Below are 21,149 nucleotides of genomic sequence, written 5' to 3'. Positions count from 1 at the left end.
AGCATGTCAAGGCCGATCAACCACAGAGGATCTTCAGTCAGAGCATGTTGTATGTATTCAGCATGTCAAGCCCGATCAACCACAGAGGATCTTCAGTCAGAGCATGTTGTATGTATTCAGCATGTCAAGCCCGATCAACCACAGAGGATCTTCAGTCAGAGCATGTTGTATGTATTCAGCATGTCAAGCGCGATCAACCACAGAGGATCTTCAGTCAGAGCATGTTGTATGTATTCAGCATGTCAAGCGCGATCAACCACAGAGGATCTTCAGTCAGAGCATGTTGTATGTATTCAGCATGTCAAGGCCGATCAACCACAGAGGATCTTCAGTCAGAGCATGTTGTATGTATTTAGCATGTCAAGCCCGATCAACCACAGAGGATCTTCAGTCAGAGCATGTTGTATGTATTCAGCATGTCAAGCCCGATCAACCACAGAGGATCTTCAGTCAGAGCATGTTGTATGTATTCAGCATGTCAAGCCCGATCAACCACAGAGGATCTTCAGTCAGAGCATGTTGTATGTATTCAGCATGTCAAGCCCGATCAACCACAGAGGATCTTCAGTCAGAGCATGTTGTATGTATTCAGCATGTCAAGCCCGATCAACCACAGAGGATCTTCAGTCAGAGCATGTTGTATGTATTCAGCATGTCAAGCCCGATCAACCACAGAGGATCTTCAGTCAGAGCATGTTGTATGTATTCAGCATGTCAAGCCCGATCAACCACAGAGGATCTTCAGTCAGAGCATGTTGTATGTATTCAGCATGTCAAGCCCGATCAACCACAGAGGATCTTCAGTCAGAGCATGTTGTATGTATTCAGCATGTCAAGCCCGATCAACCACAGAGGATCTTCAGTCAGAGCATGTTGTATGTATTCAGCATGTCAAGCCCGATCAACCACAGAGGATCTTCAGTCAGAGCATGTTGTATGTATTCAGCATGTCAAGCCCGATCAACCACAGAGGATCTTCAGTCAGAGCATGTTGTATGTATTCAGCATGTCAAGCCCGATCAACCACAGAGGATCTTCAGTCAGAGCATGTTGTATGTATTTAGCATGTCAAGCCCGATCAACCACAGAGGATCTTCAGTCAGAGCATGTTGTATGTATTCAGCATGTCAAGCCCGATCAACCACAGAGGATCTTCAGTCAGAGCATGCTGTATGTATTTAGCATGTCAAGCCCGATCAACCACAGAGGATCTTCAGTCAGAGCATGTTGTATGTATTTAGCATGTCAAGCCCGATCAACCACAGAGGATCTTCAGTCAGAGCATGTTGTATGTATTCAGCATGTCAAGCCCGATCAACCACAGAGGATCTTCAGTCAGAGCATGTTGTATGTATTTAGCATGTCAAGCCCGATCAACCACAGAGGATCTTCAGTCAGAGCATGTTGTATGTATTCAGCATGTCAAGCCCGATCAACCACAGAGGATCTTCAGTCAGAGCATGTTGTATGTATTCAGCATGTCAAGCCCGATCAACCACAGAGGATCTTCAGTCAGAGCATGTTGTTTGTATTTAGCATGTCAAGCCCGATCAACCACAGAGGATCTTCAGTCAGAGCATGTTGTATGTATTCAGCATGTCAAGCGCGATCAACCACAGAGGATCTTCAGTCAGAGCATGTTGTATGTATTCAGCATGTCAAGGCCGATCAACCACAGAGGATCTTCAGTCAGAGCATGTTGTATGTATTCAGCATGTCAAGCCCGATCAACCACAGAGGATCTTCAGTCAGAGCATGTTGTAGGATACAGGGTACACGTGTTCTAGCGTTGTGTTTCAAACAACTATAAAACACCAACAATACCGCGAAAACAAAACCGCAAAGTTCGTTCCGACAGGCCTCAACACCTGCCCAAGCAAGGCACGTCGAAAGTGTTGCGCAACCAACCCCTTCTCAGCAGTCACGAACAATCGAAGCTTTGAGTGTTACACACGCGAGGCCTGCGCCATGATGTGATCATTTTGTTACAGCGAATGTATGTACTTTTGACTCTGTAAGTACGGGGTATACTTATTTAAGTTATTATTCAAGCACCCTAAAGCGAGTGACGCTGTATACTATTGTCCCCCGCGGCTTATCCGGCTTGTCGAGGCTTTAGCGACCCCCCGCGGGTTAGGGGGAAGAATTTACCCGATGCTCCCCAGCATGTCGTAAGAGGCGACTAACGGATTCTGTTTCTCCTTTTACCCTTGTTAAGTGTTTCTTGTATAGAATATAGTCAATGTTTTTAAAGATTTTAGTCAAGCAGTATGTAAGAAAGTCCTTTGTACTGGAAACTTGCATTCTCCCAGTAAGGTAATATATTGTACTACGTTGCAAGCCCCTGGAGCAATTTTTTTATTAGTGCTTTTGTGAACAAGAAACAATTAACAAGTGGCTCTATCCCATCTCCCCCCCTTTCCCCGTCGCGATATAACCTTCGTGGTTGAAAACGACGTTAAACACCAAATAAAGTAAAGTAAAGAGGCTTTAGCGAGGTGTTTGCAGCTGTCTGAGCATTTCTCTCCTTAGCTCTGTACACAATTGCTGTTTTCTAGCTCGGTGGTCTATCTGTACAGTACACTGTTTACATACTGTACACCTGTACTTCGGCACGGTTGGCCTTGTGGTAAGGACCGGCACGGTTGGCCTAGTGGTAAGGCGTCCGCCCCGTGATCGGGAGGTCGTGGGTTCGAACCCCGGCCGGGTCATACCTAAGACTTTAAAATTGGCAATCTAGTGGCTGCTCCGCCTGGCGTCTGGCATTATGGGGTTAGTGCTAGGACTGGTTGGTCCGATGTCAGAATAATGTGACTGGGTGAGACATGAAGCCTGTGCTGCGACTTCTGTCTTGTGTGTGGCGCACGTTATATGTCAAAGCAGCACCGCCCTGATATGGCCCTTCGTGGTCGGCTGGGCGTAAAGCAAACAAACAAACAAACAAAAACCTAGTGGTAAGGCGTCCGCCCCGTGATCGGGAGGTCGTGGGTTCGAACCCCGGCCGGGTCATACCTAAGACTTTAAAATTGGCAATCTAGTGGCTGCTCCGCCTGGCGTCTGGCATTATGGGGTTAGTGCTAGGACTGGTTGGTCCGGTGTCAGAATAATGTGACTGGGTGAGACATGAAGCCTGTGCTGCGACTTCTGTCTAAGTCTTGTGTGTGGCGCACGTTATATGTCAAAGCAGCACCGCCCTGATATGGCCCTTCGTGGTCGGCTGGGCGTTAAGCAAACACACTAACAAACCTGTACTTCTGTGGTCTGTCGGTCAGTGTCAACGACCACATTGGATCGCTCCACGTACCAGCCGGGGGATGTCAAGACTGGGCATGGGGAAATGAATCTGTGGTCAGCTGGACATGTCAGAGATGGTGCCCGGTCTTCTGGACTGTTGACAGTGATGGAGCGTTTCGTGAACAGAAAGTGATTTTGTTACAGCAAAGTAAGAAAGAAGGCATGTGGACCAATTACCAAACAACTCCCTCAAAATTTTGTGAAATTATTACTTGATGGTATATTGGGTTCTGCTTTTTAGAGCATCAGAGGTGCTGAAATCAGAAATAGTTCGTTCGCAGCTGTTTCAAGTGTTTGAGAGTTAATTAATCCAGGCTGACTGGTTCCATAGTCTTCGTAATCAGCACCAATCTTGGCGCTTATTCCAAAGATGTGTCAGATGTTACTATAGTCTACTAAACTGAATCAGCATCAAACTCTTTAAAGTCTTAAGTTGTTACCTGATGTGCCAACATCAACATGAGAGCTCGCGAATCAGTAAAATTGTTTCTTATGCCAGACTGACTCAGTTATTGATCTTTGTGAAGGAGTACTTTTTGTGTGTGTGACATGTTGATGTTTTCGAAACATGCTGAGACTGTAAAAGCAATATGTCAGCTGCATGCATGACATTTTGTGTGATTGGTGTCGCACGCACACACACACACACACACACACGCACACATACACACACACACATACACCCACAGACACACACACACACACACGCACACACACACACACACACACTCTCTCTCCCTCTCTCTCTCTCTCTCTCTCTCCCTCCTGCTATCTCGACTCCCCACTCCTTCCCTCTCACATACATAAAAACTTACGTCTATGTATATATATGTAATGTATGCAAACAGAATCTCCTTGCGTCCCTTGCCCCTCCCCACCCCTACCTCCCTCACCCTAATTAACAAACACGAAGTAAGCAACGGCAGAAAAGTAGTGTGTTCAACCCAAATGTCACTTGTAGTGTGTGTGGCGAAAGTGTTGCGTGACAGTGGAGTGTTAACGAGGGTGACAGCGTCACCTGGTGTGTTTAACGATGAGGTCAGGCGAGGAGGAAGAGTGCACGCTATCCCTTGCTGTGTGTGTGTCATATTGGCATTACCATGCAAGTAAGTGATTGGAAGTGGGGATCGTGGGGGCGGGATTGGAAGGGGTCCGTGAGCGATAGAGTCACGCACGTAGGCCTTGATTTGTATTGAATCAATATTCTAGTACTGAGGTAGTCTTGGTGGTCTTTTCTCCTTTGTGTGTGTTGATTTTATCCAAATTAAAAATATGACTAACAAGAAAACAAGGACGGCTTTGTTGTGGATGTACTGTATTTGTATTATTGCATCCGCTCATAATTTGTGGAACAATCATTGATAGGCTCGCTTAAAAAGTATTCTAAATGTTCGATTTATTGCTATTTTGTGGGAGAGAATCGCGATAATATTTTATCGTGAAGGAATACTCTTCTTTTATTAAATAGTTTTTCGTTTTCGTTTGTTTGTTTGTTTGTTTGTTTGCTTAACGCCCAGCCGACCACGAAGGGCCATATCAGGGCGGTGCTGCTTTGACATAACGTGCGCCACACACAAGACAGAAGTCGCAACACAGGCTTCGTGTCTCACCCAGTCACATTATTCTGACACCGGACCAACCAGTCCTAGCACTAACCCCATAAAGCCAGACGCCAGGCGGAGCAGCCACTAGATTGCCAATTTTAAAGTCTTAGGTATGACCCGGCCGGGGTTCGAACCCACGACCTCCCGATCACGGGGCGGACGCCTTACCACTAGGCCAACCGTGCCGGTTTTCGTTTTCGTTCGTAACCCCCATCCCCCTCCTCGTTTTTCTTGTCCCACTGTTCCCTTTGCAATGCGCCGACGGCCTAAGCAATACACCGTTCGTTCGCTCGTTCGTTCGTTTGTTCGTTCAATGGGCAGACATGTTCATATGACTTATTAAACTAACAGTTCTTGTGTGAATGTATGTGACATAGCTTCATTAACGCTTTAGCAAACTTTCCTACGCAAACTTGAGCGAATGTAATGTTGATGGTTTTATAGCCTTCTCAAATAAAAAAAGCAATTATGTTAAGATACTAGCACTTCTACGATTTCTTGGGAATAAAACCGTCATTTTCTTCAACAGGATTGAAAAGGGCAACGTCAAACGGCCGGGCAAAAACGAGCCAGTTTGACGTGTTCTATTCTTTTAAGTCAGGCCCTTGCGTGAGCATAGTCGTTCTTTTTGTGTGAGAGCCCCGTCATGAGCATATTGACAGAGATTTGATGCGTGGTGTCATTTATCAATGATAATGTTTGCCTGCCCTCCGATACCCTTGCTCCCCCCCCCCCCCCTCCCCCAACTTGAAAGCCCGTATGAGTAGATGGGGCTAGCTTCTACAAACGTGGCTAAACAACTCAGCACTGCACAGGTGTATTTCGACAAGGGCTTGCAAAAAGGGCGAAAGTTTGTCGAGGCAAAAAAAATGACTTCGCTGTTTTCACGCTAACGTTGATGAATGGGATCGGGTCTGATTAACTGTCGCAGTTGAATTGGAGAGACACACAAAGAGACACACAGAGAGCGAGAGATGCGTGTTTGACAAAATTAAAACCAACACCCTTGACAGCTCTCATAAAGAATCCTTTCCCGGAGAGAGAGAGAGAGAGAGAGAGAGAGAGAGAGAGAGAGAGAGAGAGAGAGAGAGAGAGAGAGAGAGAGAGAGAGAGAGAGAGAGAGAGAGGGGAGAGAGAGAGAGAGAGAGAGAGAGAGAGAGAGAGAGTGGGTGAGTGGGTGAGTGGGTGAGAGAGAGAGAGATGCGTTTTGATCAAATTCATATCAAAACCCAGAGAGAGAGAGAGAGAGAGAGAGAGAGAGAGAGTGGGTGGGTGGGTGAGAGGGTGAGAGAGAGAGAGATGCGTTTTGATCAAATTCATATCAAAACCCAACATACCGTCCTTAGTTTCCTGTGTGATTAACGATATCCATCGTTTGCGAAAATTCAGAGTTGTCCTGAATTCAGATTTAAAAAAAACACACAAAAAACACCAGAAACAACAACAATAAGAAAAAGACAGAGATTCTAAATCGGCGCAAGTAGCAAACGCAGCAAAGTATAACACTATCAACTACATTCCATCGTAAAGAATACTGTGCACTTTCCACACTTTATCGATGAATAGCTCTACCTTACTGGATGGATGACTATCCTATTCAGGCTGTGCACTGGCGATCGTTTTGATGGGAAGTAATGGTAATTGGTATGCACGCTCTATCGGACACGTCCACAATTGCTGTGCATAATATTAATAAAGATTGTAGCAGCTGTTCTCAGTGCATGCAGCGACCAGCCTTTTGATCGGAATACCTAAATTTAACCTCAGCGCCACGCTAATGGGTCTGTAATCGGTGTGTTAACAATAGACGGGAGAGTGCAGTGACCTGTCAGCCTTGCCGCCTGGACCCTGGCATAACTCTCGGTTTGCACCCAACGCCCACTGTCGCCACCTTTACCGCTGTGGTGTTATAGAGGTTGCGGTCAGAACGATCTTACGTAACCGAGATAGACACTACGTCCTGTATCGTCTCAGACAGCTGTTGTGAGAGTACTGACACCCGTTCTAATCCAACGGACTGACAGTGGCATCCGGGAGACGACCTCGTATCATCTCGTGACGTAGCGTCGGCAGAATGAAACGAGTAAAAAGGCATTATTTTTGTGTGACGGTTCCGCACTCCGTCATCGGTTGTTTTCCCCGCAACCCGAACACAGGCTATGTGAAGCTGTGACGTCCTGTCGCAGCTATTTCAGTCTTGTTCAGGTCTTACTAGCTATAACTTATAAGGATAGCTTTTTCCCCCGTGTCATTCTTAGCTTCAACATCTTGGCCTGGTTCTTGTAATATTATGCGTGTATGATTGTGTGTGTGTGTGTGTGTGTGTGTGTGTGTGTGTGTGTGTGTGTGTGTGTGTGTGTGTGTCTGTCTGTCTGTCTGTCCGTCCGTCACTCTGTGTCTGTATGTTTGTATGCGTGTGATTGTGTGTGTGTGTGTGTGTGTGTGTGTGCGTGTGTGTGCGTGCGTGCGTGCGCATTTATATCATATCAGAGTGATGATCCTGTTGAGCTGAAGCTTCATAGAGCCGTCAATCCATCCTTGCGATGTTGTTATCTTTGGTAAGCATACGAGGGATTGAAAGACTACCCCTGTGGTATCTTATAATGCGCAAATCGTGACTGTGTTTTACAATAATTCTAGGCTTAACAATGTTGTTGATGCGGCATTTGTTAACCAAATAAATGCAGATTTAAGTTCTCGGTGATTTTTTTCGTTTTTGAAACACGTGATGAAAGGACGATTTATAACGGGGATGATACAAAGGGGGCTGTGTGTACTTTTAAAGGGACATCCTGTCGTATTTCAATCAATATCTATCAATCAATATGATGCTTATATCGAGCGTATTCCGTGGGTACAGTTCTAAGCGCAGGGATTTTTTTATGCAATTTATATCGCTCACATATTCAAGGCGCAGGGATTTATTTATGCCGTGTGAGATGGAATTTTTTTACACTGACAATACTCACGCATTCACATCGGCCAGCAGATCGCAGCCATTTCGGCGCATATCCTACTTTTCGCGGCCTATTATTCCAAGTCACACGGGTATTTTGGTGGACATTTTTATCTATGCCTATACAATTTTGCCAGGAAAGACCCTTTTGTCAATCGTGGGATCTTTAACGTGCACACCCAAATGTAGTGTACGCTAAGGGACCTCGGTTAGGAAAGGGGGGAGAAAATTGCTAAGGCCAAAAAAATTGTCTGTTTCTGGTAACAGGGCTAAAAAAAAAATAGGGTCGGTAGGTAGGGATTTTTTTAATTTTTTTTAATTTTTATTTTTTTACCCCAAATGTAGACCAATAAAACTAACTTTAAAAATCGCGCAAAGAGACTGGATTCACTATAAATAGAGACAAGACACTCAACACATTTACAAATCGTCAGCGGACTTTCGTTTTCACACGTTTTTGTTGTTCATTTTCTCACCCTGTCCTTTACCACCAAAAAAAAAAAAATTAAAAAAATTTGAGTTTGGAAAAAAAAAAGTTTAGGGTCGGCGCCGAAATTTAGGGTCGGTCGGGTGACCAGAAACAGACAATTTTTTTTTGGGCCTAACGCCCTGACCCAGGGTCGAACTCGCAACCTCTCGCTTCCGAGCGCAAGTGCGTTACCACTCGGCCACCCAGTATTTAGCCATGAAGTAGACTTACTGTTGCACTCGCTGGGTCTCATGTTGTTACAGTCCTAGACATGCCTGCGGTTCTAAGATACTCCCCGGGGCCTAGCCATTCATACGATAATTATTAGCTTGTGAGTCAGGACATTTGTGCAGTCCCAGATAATTCTGTTGCATCTTATCAGTTATATTCATCAAGCCCCAATCGTAGAGATTCACATGTATTGTACATGTTCCTGCGCTGGACGCCTTTGGCGTTTGATGCGTGACGCTCTCAGTTCAGAGACATCCTGTTTGCTGCCGTGCGAGCAGAGACAATTTTCCCTCTTTATCTTCATCGCCCTGGCTGCAAAACCCCTCCACGCGGAGGTGTTTTCAGACCCGTCAGACACAGGGTGCACGACTTATTTGTAGCCCAAGGGTACATGCCCTGCACTGTTGAAACTTACTTGGACATTCAGCAGATGGCAGTGCACGGTATAATCTGCCTTGTGATGATGGTACTGTATCCACAGCTGTTGAGCATCATGGGTTTTTTTTCTCTCTCTCTCTTGCAGTTAGTGACTTGCCACATGCTGTCTTTTTCATCTCTTCGTCGTCTGTTTTTACACCCCCGGTATAGGGGTGTGTATAGGATTCGGTCGATGTGTTTGTTTGTTTGTTTGTGTGTTTGTGTTCGCATATAGATCTCAAGAATGAACGGACCGATCGTCACCAAACTTGGTGAACAGGTTCTATACATTCCTGAGACGGTCCTTACAAAAATTGGGACCAGTCAAACACACGGTTAGGGAGTTATTGGTGGATTAAGATTCTACAAGGACTTATAGAGGGACATATTAATGGTCAAAGGGAAATAACCTTCTCAGTTGGTGGCAGTGAGAATGGTAAGGACGGGGGTGTTTTTTCTACCTCGGAGGAATTTCTTGTTACTTCTAAGCTTCTTCTTGTCATTTCCCCATCCTTCCCTACACTAATCTTTGTACGAATAACGTGAAAATAATAATTTAGCTTCCAGCGTGGCTGACCACTCTGTTGTCGGCCCATTCATCCGTTCACATCCCTGACCTTTTATTTCACGTTCTTTTCCGCCACAGTACGCAGTACTCATAGTCGTACACTAGTGTGCTAGACACAGCAGTCAAAGGCCTGTGATAGGTCTACCTGCGCTGGAAAGGCAGATCAAAGAAGACGGTAAATCAGGTGGAAGTCCTTTTTCATAAGTGAAGGCCCAAACCGTCCAGTACACAATGCTCTCAAAACAGTCTGTGGTGTAGGGTGGTCTGGCCGGCCGAGTGGTAACGCACTTGCGCTCGGAAGCGAGAGGTTGCGAGTTCGACCCTGGGTCAGGGCGTTAGCAATTTTCTCCTCCCTTTCCTAACCTAGGTGGTGGGTTCAAGTGCTAGTCTTTCGGACGAGACGATAAACCGAGGTCCCTTCGTGTACACTACATTGGGGTATGCACGTTAAAGATCCCACGATTGACAAAAGGGTCTTTCCTGGCAAAATTGTATAGGCGTAGATAAAAATGTCCACCAAAATACCCGTGTGACCTGAAATAATAGGCCGTGAAAGGTGGATGCAGCGCCTAAAGGCAGTCGATCTACTGGCCGATGTGAATGCGTGATATAAGCCTATTGTGTAAAAAATTCCATCCCACACGGCATTAATAGGTAACATGCGCCTTGAGTCGCCTTGTGTGGTGAGATACGTGCACGATATAAATCCTCGTAAATAAATAAATAAAATAAAGAGGGGATGGCATCGCTTTCAACACAGGCACAAGACAATGGCCGTATTTGGAAGGCCTTTGACCCTTTCTTTGTGGTGCCACCACCCCCGCTCCCCTCTCCCCCCTTGTTTGGTATCTGTAGCTTTTACTTCAAGAGTTGTGTGTATCGAAGTTGAATGACACATGGTCTCTTTCTTTCTTTCTTTCCTTCTTTTCCTCGTTCTTTCACATTTTTTTTATAGCAAAGTTATTCTTTTTTTCCTCTACTGTTTCTTTGTTTGTTGATTTTATCATCATGGCTTCAGGGCAGATTTGACTGGAGGTGGTCAAAGACGCTCAGTAACCCTTTAAGTAAGGATTGTTTTCCTGTAGTGCCAGCGAATACATTTTCCACCAGGAACAATGACACATGGGGGCGGTCACATCAAAGGAACGGACATTTTCAAGGGGGGGGGGGAAATACCACGGAATCAGACAGTGATGGACGGCGGAGGATTGTCTTCAAAGTGAATGACATGGAAAAAAGCCCATGTATCACCGATTTTTAAAAAAGGAGATAAAACTGATTGTTCAAATTATCGACCCATTTCTCTCCTAAGCTGTATCGGAAAGGTGTTTGAAAAATGTGTCCAGTCACGAGTATTTGAATACTTAACTCTCAACAGCATTCTTACGCCTTACCAGTCTGGATTCATACCAAAAGATTCCACCACCTACCAATTAATTTCTTTGTATAATGACTTGTGTAAATCTCTAGACAATAATATTCCTACTCAAGCCGTATTTTTTTACATATCTAAAGCGTTTGATAAAGTATGGCACAAGGGCCTCATTAGAAAACTGGAAGCAATCGGAATACGTGGACGGCTCTTAATCTGGTTCCAAGATTACCTCTCTGGGCGTAAACAGGCAGTTGTTTTAAAAGGAAATAAGTCAATATATTTACCCGTCTCAGCAGGAGTCCCACAAGGATCAGTATTAGGCCCTACGTTGTTCCTCGTTTATATTAACGATATAGTTAAAAATATTGAATCTGTTATTAAATTATTCGCTGATGACACAAGTATGTATTTATCCATTGAAAATCTTGTTCTCAGAGCCGAGATTTTAAATTCAGACCTGAGTAACATTTTTGAATGGGCAAAAAAGTGGAAAGTTCTTTTCAATCAAACTAAAACCGAATTATTAAATTTAGGTTATATGAAGGTTATATCGCGACGGGGAAAGGGGGAGATGGGATAGAGCCACTTGTCAATTGTTTCTTGTTCACAAAAGCACTAATCAAAAATTTGCTCCAGGGGCTTGCAACGTGGTACAATGTATTACCTTACTGGGAGAATGCAAGTTTCCAGTACAAAGGACTTAACATTTCTTACAGTATACAAAAATTGACTATATTCTATACAAGAAACACTTAACAAGGGTAAAAGGAGAAACAGACTCCGTTAGTCGCCTCTTACGACATGCTGGGGAGCATCGGGTAAATTCTTCCCCCTAACCCGCGGGGGGTCTCTCTCTCTCTCTCTCTCTCTCTCTCTCTCTCTCTCTCTCTCTCTCTCTCTCTCTCTCTCTCTCTCTCTCTCTCTCTCGTGCAATAACATGTTTACATACTTGTACACACGCATGCACGCACGTACGTTAGCGTGCGTGCGTGTGTTTGTGTGTGTGTTCGTGCGTGTGCGTGCATGCGTTTGTGTGTGAGTGCGTGCGTACATGTGCGTGTCATTTACTAACCGCACACGGTCACACACAAAAACATAATGTATTCGTTTGATGACAGGATGATGTCCTGTGATAATGTAGATAGATGTGTAACTCACTAACTGTCATAAAACTGCCACAGCCTGTAACGTCATGCTGCCAATGTCCACTGTTAGTGTTAAAATGCACATGTATAGCAACCCGGTACTTAGTGAATAGCGCATCAGCCCATGCCATCTGTCGTGTTTTCCGACGAAAGTGAATTTGTGTGAATATAAGTTGCGCTTATTTGTGAGAATAATGTTATAATGGTGTGTGTGTGTTTTTTATTATTTTTTTTTTTAACCGAAAGATGTACACATGTTTTCACGCAATAAGGACACGCGCTCGCACACATAATGTTCATGCTCTTGCGTACTCTCACACACCCACCGACAGACACGCACAGACGCAGACAACAACAGTTACTATCGATTAACGAATACCCACGGACACAAACTGATTAGGTGTGAATAACAGTAAAGCCAGAGAGAGTGAGTGAGTGAGTGAGTTAATGTGACAGAGATTGAGGGTCAGTTTGCTGCCACTAACTCATCCAAATTAACATTGAATTCTATTTTCATTCTCGAATGTCCATACTTCACTCGATTCAACTTCAAGCGCAACTGTTCTTCATGTTAGGACCAGTTGACACGGACACTGGCACCGACAGAGATAAATTTCAATGATGGGGTGAAAAACTCTTGCCACCCCATTCACACTGACTGTGTAAATGTCCCATGTGTTGAAGTTACGCCGGGTACTTCCCTGTACTCGCTTTTCCGTGTGTAATGGGTCGTGTCACCCGGGAGGGATCTGTAAAAACATAGCCACACGAAATTGGTAAACGGTGGGGGGAAATATAGGGATCTGACGGCTCTGTTGTACGTGTTTAAGTCACTATGGAGAGGCGGGTTAACATTTTAGTCGATTTTGACGGATTTTTGTTGGCGTGAAGTCGGCCAAAAGATGGCGAGGCAATATCTCAATCAATCAATATGAGGCTTATATCGCGCGTATTCCGTGGGTACAGTTCTAAGCGCAGGGATTTATTTTTTTTATTTTTATTTATTTTTTTATGCAATATATATCGCGCACATATTCAAGGCGCAGGGATTTATTTATGCCGTGTGAGATGGAATTTTTTTTACACAATACATCACGCATTCACATCGGCCAGCAGATCGCAGCCATTTCGGCGCATATCCTACTTTTCACGGCCTATTATTCCAAGTCACACGGGTATTTTGGTGGACATTTTTATCTATGCCTATACAATTTTGCCAGGAAAGACCCTTTTGTCAATCGTGGGATCTTTAACGTGCACACCCCAATGTAGTGTATATTTTCAACCGACTTACCCTCTCAATGCTTTTGTCCGACATAGGCATAGAAAACATAATTGTCTCAAAAAGAGATATTTACCAAAAAAAACGAAACCATCTTGAGCATTGTGCGACATCTGCGACATCTCAGCAACTTCGGTCAAACTTGTCCACACTCTTGTGCTATTTTTCCGGGCGGGGTCATTTAATTCTAGCTGAGTTTGTTTGCCCGTTTTCCCACTGATTTTGTACCAGCAGACGGTCAAATGTCGGTGGCAAGTCATCCATATAAACGTCACTTTCGGGCAGCCATCAACCCCTTATTTTTGTCGCTTTCTAAACCAGTATCATGCGTTTGTGGTTAAAAAAAAAAACACTTGATGTGAGGGTCTTCATCCGCCCCACAGCCTTGCGAAATTGTCATGAGTGTGGAGGGCTGTGAATGCTTGCATTCAAGGTGGAGGTGTAATAAAGACATGTGTGTGTGTGTGTGTGTGTGTGTGTGTGTGTGTGTATGTGTGTGTGTTTAGGAAATGTGGGGGCGGGTAAGGGGTTTGCAGTGACTCGAGTGAGTCACGGTCTGTTGTTTGTCTTCAACTCAGTGTGTCAAGGACTCATTAAGGCTGTGTGTATAGTATGATCGAAGGCACAGGTTTCTAAGTAACGTTGAGGATTGCACATTATAACAATTTTAACATGCTGTCTCCAAAACAACACCTTGTCACATCCTGATAATGTCAGCACTTTTGTGCAATTGCATGCTTTTGGTTAGAAGGGTATTTGTGAACTTGCATGTGTGTTTTTCAGTGTGTGTGTGTGTGTGTATGTGTGCGTGCGTCTGTGTGTCTGTGTGTCTGTCTGCGTTGCGTGTGTGCAAAATGGAGAGACAGAGACAGAGACAGAGAGACAGACAAGAAACTACAAGAAATGATTCTAACGTTTCTTTGCATTGTGTGTTGCAGAAAGACACAATAGGACAATGGCTGTCCGACAGAGTGGGAGAGAAGCTGAACCTGATGGAAAAAGACTACTTTGGTTTGCGCTACGTCGACACAGAGAAACAGAGGGTAAGTCCAAGCATCCACCCATCTCTGACTTGCTACGTCGCCTATGACATTCTTGAAAAAAGTGAGGTGTATGTTCTTGCTTTGCGTTAGAGATATATTTAATTAAAAACAAAACCACCAAGCCATGACCACCCCCACCCCCACCCCCTGTGTGTTGTGAATTGTCCCCTTTTCTGTGTAATGTAATGTAAAGCCTATACGTATATATTTATATATTTAACAAACAACAACAACAAAACTCCAAAAAAGATTTAAAAAAAAATACACACCTTTGTTCTGTTCTTACGTGCTAGAAGAACCTATTTTACGTGTATATGTTCGGTGGAGGCTGGAGGGAGCGAGTGAGCACCAGTTGAAGATACATCTGGATAGATCTGTCTGTGACCCTGAGTTTACAGAAATCACACTGCTGTCACAGAGATGCTTAAAGCCATATGTACTCGATGACTATACACGCTAATTGCTTTACCAACAGCTGGAGACAGACTAAATTAAGTTCCCTGCAAAATATTGTGGTCTAGGACCCCTTAAATGTTGAGATATTTGAATTTTCATTTTGATCTGGATCGTCCTATTTATAGATTTGGCAACACATGTAACGTTGATGCAAGGGAGAGAACACCGCGGCTTTGTTGACATCCTCACTTTTTCAGAGGCGAGAACAAGCTGTAATGCATGTATTATGGTCCGCGCATGGTGACGTATCGTCATTATATGGTCTTATCGTGCGTTTGACATCGATTGTGGGCAAACTACACTTTGTAAACACGGGAGTGCGTTAGTATGCCTTTAAGAATTTCATAACTTTAGTTTGTGGTGCCAGACTTTGAAGTAGGCACTGTTCACTGCACCAAAGATATTCCAAGCGTAACCTGGAATATCTTGGACTGCACGCCGACCCAGAAAGGTGAGCCTGCATTTGATATCGAAACTGCATGCATTTATCCATGTTTCACAATGGTGGAGGATATACCATTTGAATGACTAGGTTTTCTATTACTGTGTTACAGCACTGGTTGGACCCACTGAAGACAGTGTACAAACAGCTGAAAGGTCAGTGCACCCATTTTTTTTCCATATCGAGTGTTGTTTTGTTTTGTTTGTTGTTGACCTGCTGCAGTGTCTACTCGAGTTCTCTGTAATGTGGGCATCTCCTTTTGTTTGTTGTTGACCTGCTGCAGTGTCTACTCGAGTTCTCTGTAATGTGGGCATCTCCTCAAACCTCTCTATAGCGGCTGCTTTCTGTGCTGAGTTGGAATTTACGAGTGTGCTGAACTTATTTCGTAACTGACATCTTTGTCAGTTTGCAAAATGAAGTAAGCTGAAACAAAATTTAAAACAAGAAATTCCTCCGAGGTAGGAAAAACACCCCCGTCCTTACCATTCTCACTGCCACCAACTGAGAAGGTTATTTCCCTTTGACCATTAATATGTCCCTCTATAAGTCCTTGTAGAATCTGAATCCACCAATAACTCCCTAACCGTGTGTTTGACTGGTCCCAATTTTTGTAAGGACCGTCTCAGGAATGTATAGAACCTGTTCACCAAGTTTGGTGACGATCGGTCCGTTCATTCTTGAGATCTATATGCGAACACAAGCAAACAAACAAACACATGGAGCGAATCCTATACACACCCCTATACCGGGGGTGTAAAAACTCGGTGCACAGGAAGCAGCCGATCTGTTGGTATTGGGTTTGTCTGAGTTCAAGTGTGCTCTCTGATACTGTAAAGGCTAGGACATGTGTGTGTTGAAGTTGTACACATAATTGTTTAGTCACACGGCAGGCATGGGAATTGTCCGCCGAAAGGCAAATTTCCGCTGAATTTTTTTTTTGTTCCGCCGAAATAGCAAAAGTGTCCGCCGAAAAAATAAATGGGGGAGGCAAAAATGGTTCTAAAAACTGAATTTAATGGCAAACTTGGAGCTTAGATGACACCAAATTGCACCATTTGGGTTCTTTGGAGAAACAAATTCCGGGGGGGAATGCCCCCGAACTCCCCTAGCAGGGCTAGACGCTTCGCGCCGTCGACTTTGCCATTACGTACACATTTTCAGCCTTTTTTACTTTTTTCAATTCCCATATGCCTGACACGGGAAGGATGGTACATTGCATCTTTAAACGTCATTTTGCAGCTCTGGGTGGTACACTGCATCTTTAACGTCATTTTGCAGCTCTCAGTTCCCTGGTCTTGCTGTCAACAGAGAACGTGTCTAGTTATCTCCCGAGGGCGCGTTCGAGGGGGTGTTGGATTGGGGGGGGGGGGGGAGGGATTGAAAGTTTGGGGATGGGGGTGGTGTAGGTGGGAGAAGGGCCGGGTGGTGGTAGATAATGTTCACGATTGATCAGAGTGCAAGTCACATCGCTTTGTCATGCAATTCCATGATCAGATCAGTGCATGGCTGACCGCTGTGTGAAGTCAACGTTTAATGCTAACTTTATCCCCTGCAGGCTATTTATAGCTCGGCGATTGATTTTGATTCTCTCCCAACTTTCCTTTGCATCCTTTATTATGTTGCGGCTGTGATGCGGCGGTGGCCAGTTGCCTCCCTTATCTGTAGTTTTACCGTACGCAGTATACAGGCACGCGAATAACAAAGCTTATTGATCTGTGTGTGTGTGTGTGTGTGTGTGTGTGTGTGTGTGTGTTCGGGAGGGCGAGAGTGTTCGGTCTGCACGCCACAGAAAATAACATTGTTCAGCAATCTTTGTCACACCTTCTCTCTTACGATTTTTTATGAATGCAATTTTTCAGAGGGCTACCGGAAATCTCAGTAATAAAATGCCATACAATCTACAGTTAAGTGGTTATCTGTTGCTTGCGTGACACTAGAAACAATGTTTCCTCGAAAGTCAGTTCATGTCTAACTTCGAAGCATTCCCAATCGAAATTCGTTAGTAAGGAGGTACTACACTCGACAGTTTTTCCCTCCATAAAATATACGGATGAGGGACCGATAAGCTAAAGGACAGACACGTGTTTGGGAATTGGTCGTAGAACAGTTTGTCAAGAAGAGAGGGGAATACATGGAGCAGAGAGCGGGGGGAAGTAAATGGGCGACTGGTGGTGGTGGTGGGGGAGGGGGGGAGAGAAAGTGAAGTACAAGGAAAGGGGAACAGAAAAGTCTTGTGCAAGCTCGAACCGCAGCTGAGAAATGACGGTGGACAGGGTGGCGAGTCCTGTTACAGTCAGGGCCGGCAATTCCACGTTTTATCGATTACTTCCCTTGCCAGGCGGAACGTAAAACGGGGGGATAGCTTGGGGTTAAGGGCCAGACGGATCGCTGATCAGCGATGCTGAGGTAAGCCAGCTTCTCCCGAGTAGCTCGTATTTTTGATGAAGGTAAAAGCTCCGAGCTCATCCTGACCTCAACAACCGGCTACAGGACGTGCATTCTATTGATCGAAAAGTGGCGAGCATGCAGAAAATAAGTCTGTATTTGTGTTGGGAATTAATCAATCAATCAATCAATATGAGGCTTATATCGCGCGTATTCCGTGGGTACAGTTCTAAGCGCAGGGATTTATTTTTTCCATTTTTTTAATTTTAATTTTATGCAATTTATATTGCGCACATATTCAAGACGCAGGGATTTATTTATGCCGTGTGAGATGGAATTTTTTTTCCACAATACATCACGCATTCACATCGGCCAGCAGATCGCAGCCATTTCGGCGCATATTCTACTTTCCCCGGCCTATTATTCCAAGTCACACGGGTATTTTGGTGGACATTTTTATCTATGCCTATACAATTTTGCCAGGAAAGACCCTTTTGTCACCCCCCCCTCCCCACAAGTTGCCCATGGGGACTGGGTGGCCGAGTGGTAACGCACTTGCGCTCGGAAGCGAGAGGTTGCGAGTTCGACCCTGGGTCAGGGTGTTAGCAATTTTCTCCCCCCTTTCCTAACCTAGGTTGTGGGTTCAAGTGCTAGTCTTTCGGATGAGACGAAAAACCGAGGTCCCTTCGTGTACACTACATTGGGGTGTGCACGTTAAAGATCGTGAAGAACTCGTTACTTCAAGTTTTGTTTTGTTTTATTTTGAGCGGAACCGTGCATAAATGTTTCTATATTTATATTGAAAAGTAATCATGGTCTTGAAATAGAATCGTCGGAATTAGACTCAGAGCTTGGCGAGCAGGAACTAAGTTTCCAAAATTGCACGTAACTGCATGGCTTGAGTTGCACGGAATACAATGATATTTGCAACAGCCTATTGCAAGGCATATTCGGGCGGTTGAAATTAATAAATCACACTACAAGTAACGCTGTTTACAAATATAGGAGGTCTATGCAGGGCTTGTGTTTGTCTGAGATAAGGACTTTGGTACCCCACCGCGTATTCTTCTTGAGTATTCTTTCGTGATGGCAATTGAATTTCTGCTTTTCTTTTTTCTTACGTTTTTGTTTTTTGGTTTTTTTTCTCTCTCTTTTTTTTTGTACCGCTCTTCGTGCTTTAGCAATCTTAACCCGAAGCTAATTCCGTCTCTTACGGAGGGGTGTCCTTCTTCTTTCTCCTCTTCCAGTCAGTCTTCATTTGCAAACCGAATGGGTTCTCGTGCTCAGGATGAGTAAATCAACCATGTCATAAAGAGAGAGTAATGGCCTTGCTTCAGAAAGAGTCGTCAGTGCTAACCACAAGCACGAAACACACTGATTTGTAGACAGATATAATATATAATATAATATGATATCAGTGGCGTGGTGGTAAGACGTCGGCCTCCTAATCGGGAGGTCGTGAGTTCGAATCCCGGTCGCTGCCGCCTGGTGGGTTAAGACTCTTAACTTAAGAGTGGAGATTTTTCCGATCTCCCAGGTCAACTTATGTGCAGACCTGCTAGTGACTTTTAAACTGAAAGACATGCAAGACCATTTGCAGTATCTAACTCTAGTAGTGTGTGTCGGGTAAAAGAAAAGTCTTCTATATATAGACAAGCGGACAGTATCCCTTCAATGCATGCATTCAGCATCCTCCGGGATGGAACCGTCCCCAGTCTCCCAGAACATGATCTGCCGGCCGCAGAGGCTTTCATCTTCTAGAGGGGTACGATTTTTAATCAGCAGCAGAGTCTGCTGAGAGCAACGACAGACGGCTGGAGGATTCAGTACTGCAAGGTCGTCTGTCAAGGGTGTGGAGGAAGAGGGGGGGGGGGGGGGTAGAGGGGATAGGTGGTGAGGTGTGGGAGGGGGGGGGGGGTATTTGGGAGAGGGACGACCAGAGTTGGTGGTGAGGCGGAGGGGGTTTGCTGGGTTATTGTTATTGATTGAACGAGAGTGGTCGGCTGCAGGGAGGGTCAATTGAGGACAGGGGGCGAAATTCAGTGGCATCGAAAGTGGAGGGCAGGGTGGAATGTCTGAGAGAACAAGAACAAGAACAAGAACAATTCTTTATTTAACGAGGGTAATAGAGTAAGCAGTGATCTGCTTTTTTACATCTGGCCCTCGCCCTAAAGAGGGACTAGTCTAAAATTGCTAAAGAATAAGCAACTAAAGAAAACTACTGCTACATGATTATAATAAACTGAAAGTAAGAACATATCATCAATTTACATACAATACATTGCTTAAAGTTAAATGAAAAATGTAAGTTCATTTAACATGAGTTAGAGAGAGAGAGAGAGAGAGAGAGAGAGAGAGAGAGAGAGAGAGAGAGAGAGAGAGAGAGAGAGAGAGAGAGAGAGAGAGAGAGAGACAGAGAGAGAGACAGAGAGAGAGACAGAGAGAGAATCATGTAGTATAGGTAGGTATTTTAGTTGTGATCTATTGACCCAGATGCCCTCGGTTGTTGTCGTTGTGTGGGATTATTTTTTTTTGGGGGGAGGGGTAATTTAATGTTCAAGTGATCATGTCTAGAATTGCTCCTTCACTTGCGTTGGTTGCAGTTGCAGAGTAATGGCGCAGTGTATTGCCTGTAGAAAAAGCAAACCCACATTCTTTGGAATGAAAAGTGTTCACGTGAACAGATTTGCATGAGAGAGACATCATACGGAAGGGAAAAGGGCGGGAGTAGTACAATGTAGCAGACACGTGTACTGCAAAGGGTGGAGTTGTTGTGGTGGCTGTGTTGGCGGAGAGCGTATGATGATTGTGGAGGAAAAAATACAGGGGTGGGGGAAAGGGGTCGAGCCGGGTTAGCAAGAATTGAGCTTTATATGGGGAAAATGAGGATAGAAATAGTGATGGAGGAGGGAGGGGCTGAAGGGAGACAAACCGGGTTAGCTGAGGGTGGAAAGATAAGGCATACGTAGGATACAAATAGCGATTGAGGGGGGGGGGGGGGGAGGGTTCTGAAAAGGGACAGACGGGGTTAGCTGGGTGAGGAGAGATGAGAGATACGGGAGGATAAAAATAGCGATGGAGCCAGATGGCCGGGGCGGCGGAGCAGTGGTGTTCAGGGGAATGGACTGTCCGGGCGACGTGTAATGCTGTCACTACTTGCATTGATCGTGCGCTACACGCTTGTGTGTGTTGCGCAGCTCTGTTGCTGAGTCACCGTACACCCCGAGATGCCACACCAGTCTCTGATAAACCTTAAATTAGCCTTTGTTGGAGAATCTGCGGAATTTTGCAAAGCATACTAGGCTTGATTGGTTAAAACACTCTGGACACAATTTTAAAGCAGTTTTTGTGATCCATCCTCAAATTCTCAGTGAAAATTGATGTATTATTTTGAAACCAATTGTGACTTCTAGACTTTTTCATATGGTCGTGTTCCACAGGATCTGACTTTTTTTCCTACCTCTCTGAGCTCGCTTCAAGCC

At 44.7% G+C, this 21,149-nt stretch overlaps 1 protein-coding gene across 7 annotated transcripts in view; it reads left to right on the top strand.

Moving 5' to 3' along the window:
* The window catches only part of LOC138983051 (FERM domain-containing protein 5-like), a 93,984-nt gene that overhangs the window by 17,292 nt on the left and 55,543 nt on the right, over window positions 1-21,149 (top strand). For all 7 annotated transcript variants that reach the window (XM_070356496.1, XM_070356488.1, XM_070356463.1 and 4 more), the window contains exons 2-3: window positions 14,280-14,384; window positions 15,395-15,437. In XM_070356496.1, coding sequence (XP_070212597.1) covers window positions 14,280-14,384; window positions 15,395-15,437 — 148 coding nt within the window. The remainder of the gene's footprint in view (window positions 1-14,279; window positions 14,385-15,394; window positions 15,438-21,149) is intronic.

This window comes from Littorina saxatilis, linkage group LG1 (assembly GCF_037325665.1).
Source record: "Littorina saxatilis isolate snail1 linkage group LG1, US_GU_Lsax_2.0, whole genome shotgun sequence".
NCBI classification, from domain to species: Eukaryota; Metazoa; Mollusca; class Gastropoda; order Littorinimorpha; family Littorinidae; genus Littorina; species Littorina saxatilis.
The sequence above is the reverse complement of the archived record's forward strand: the minus strand, read 5'-3'. Positions and strand labels throughout refer to the sequence as shown.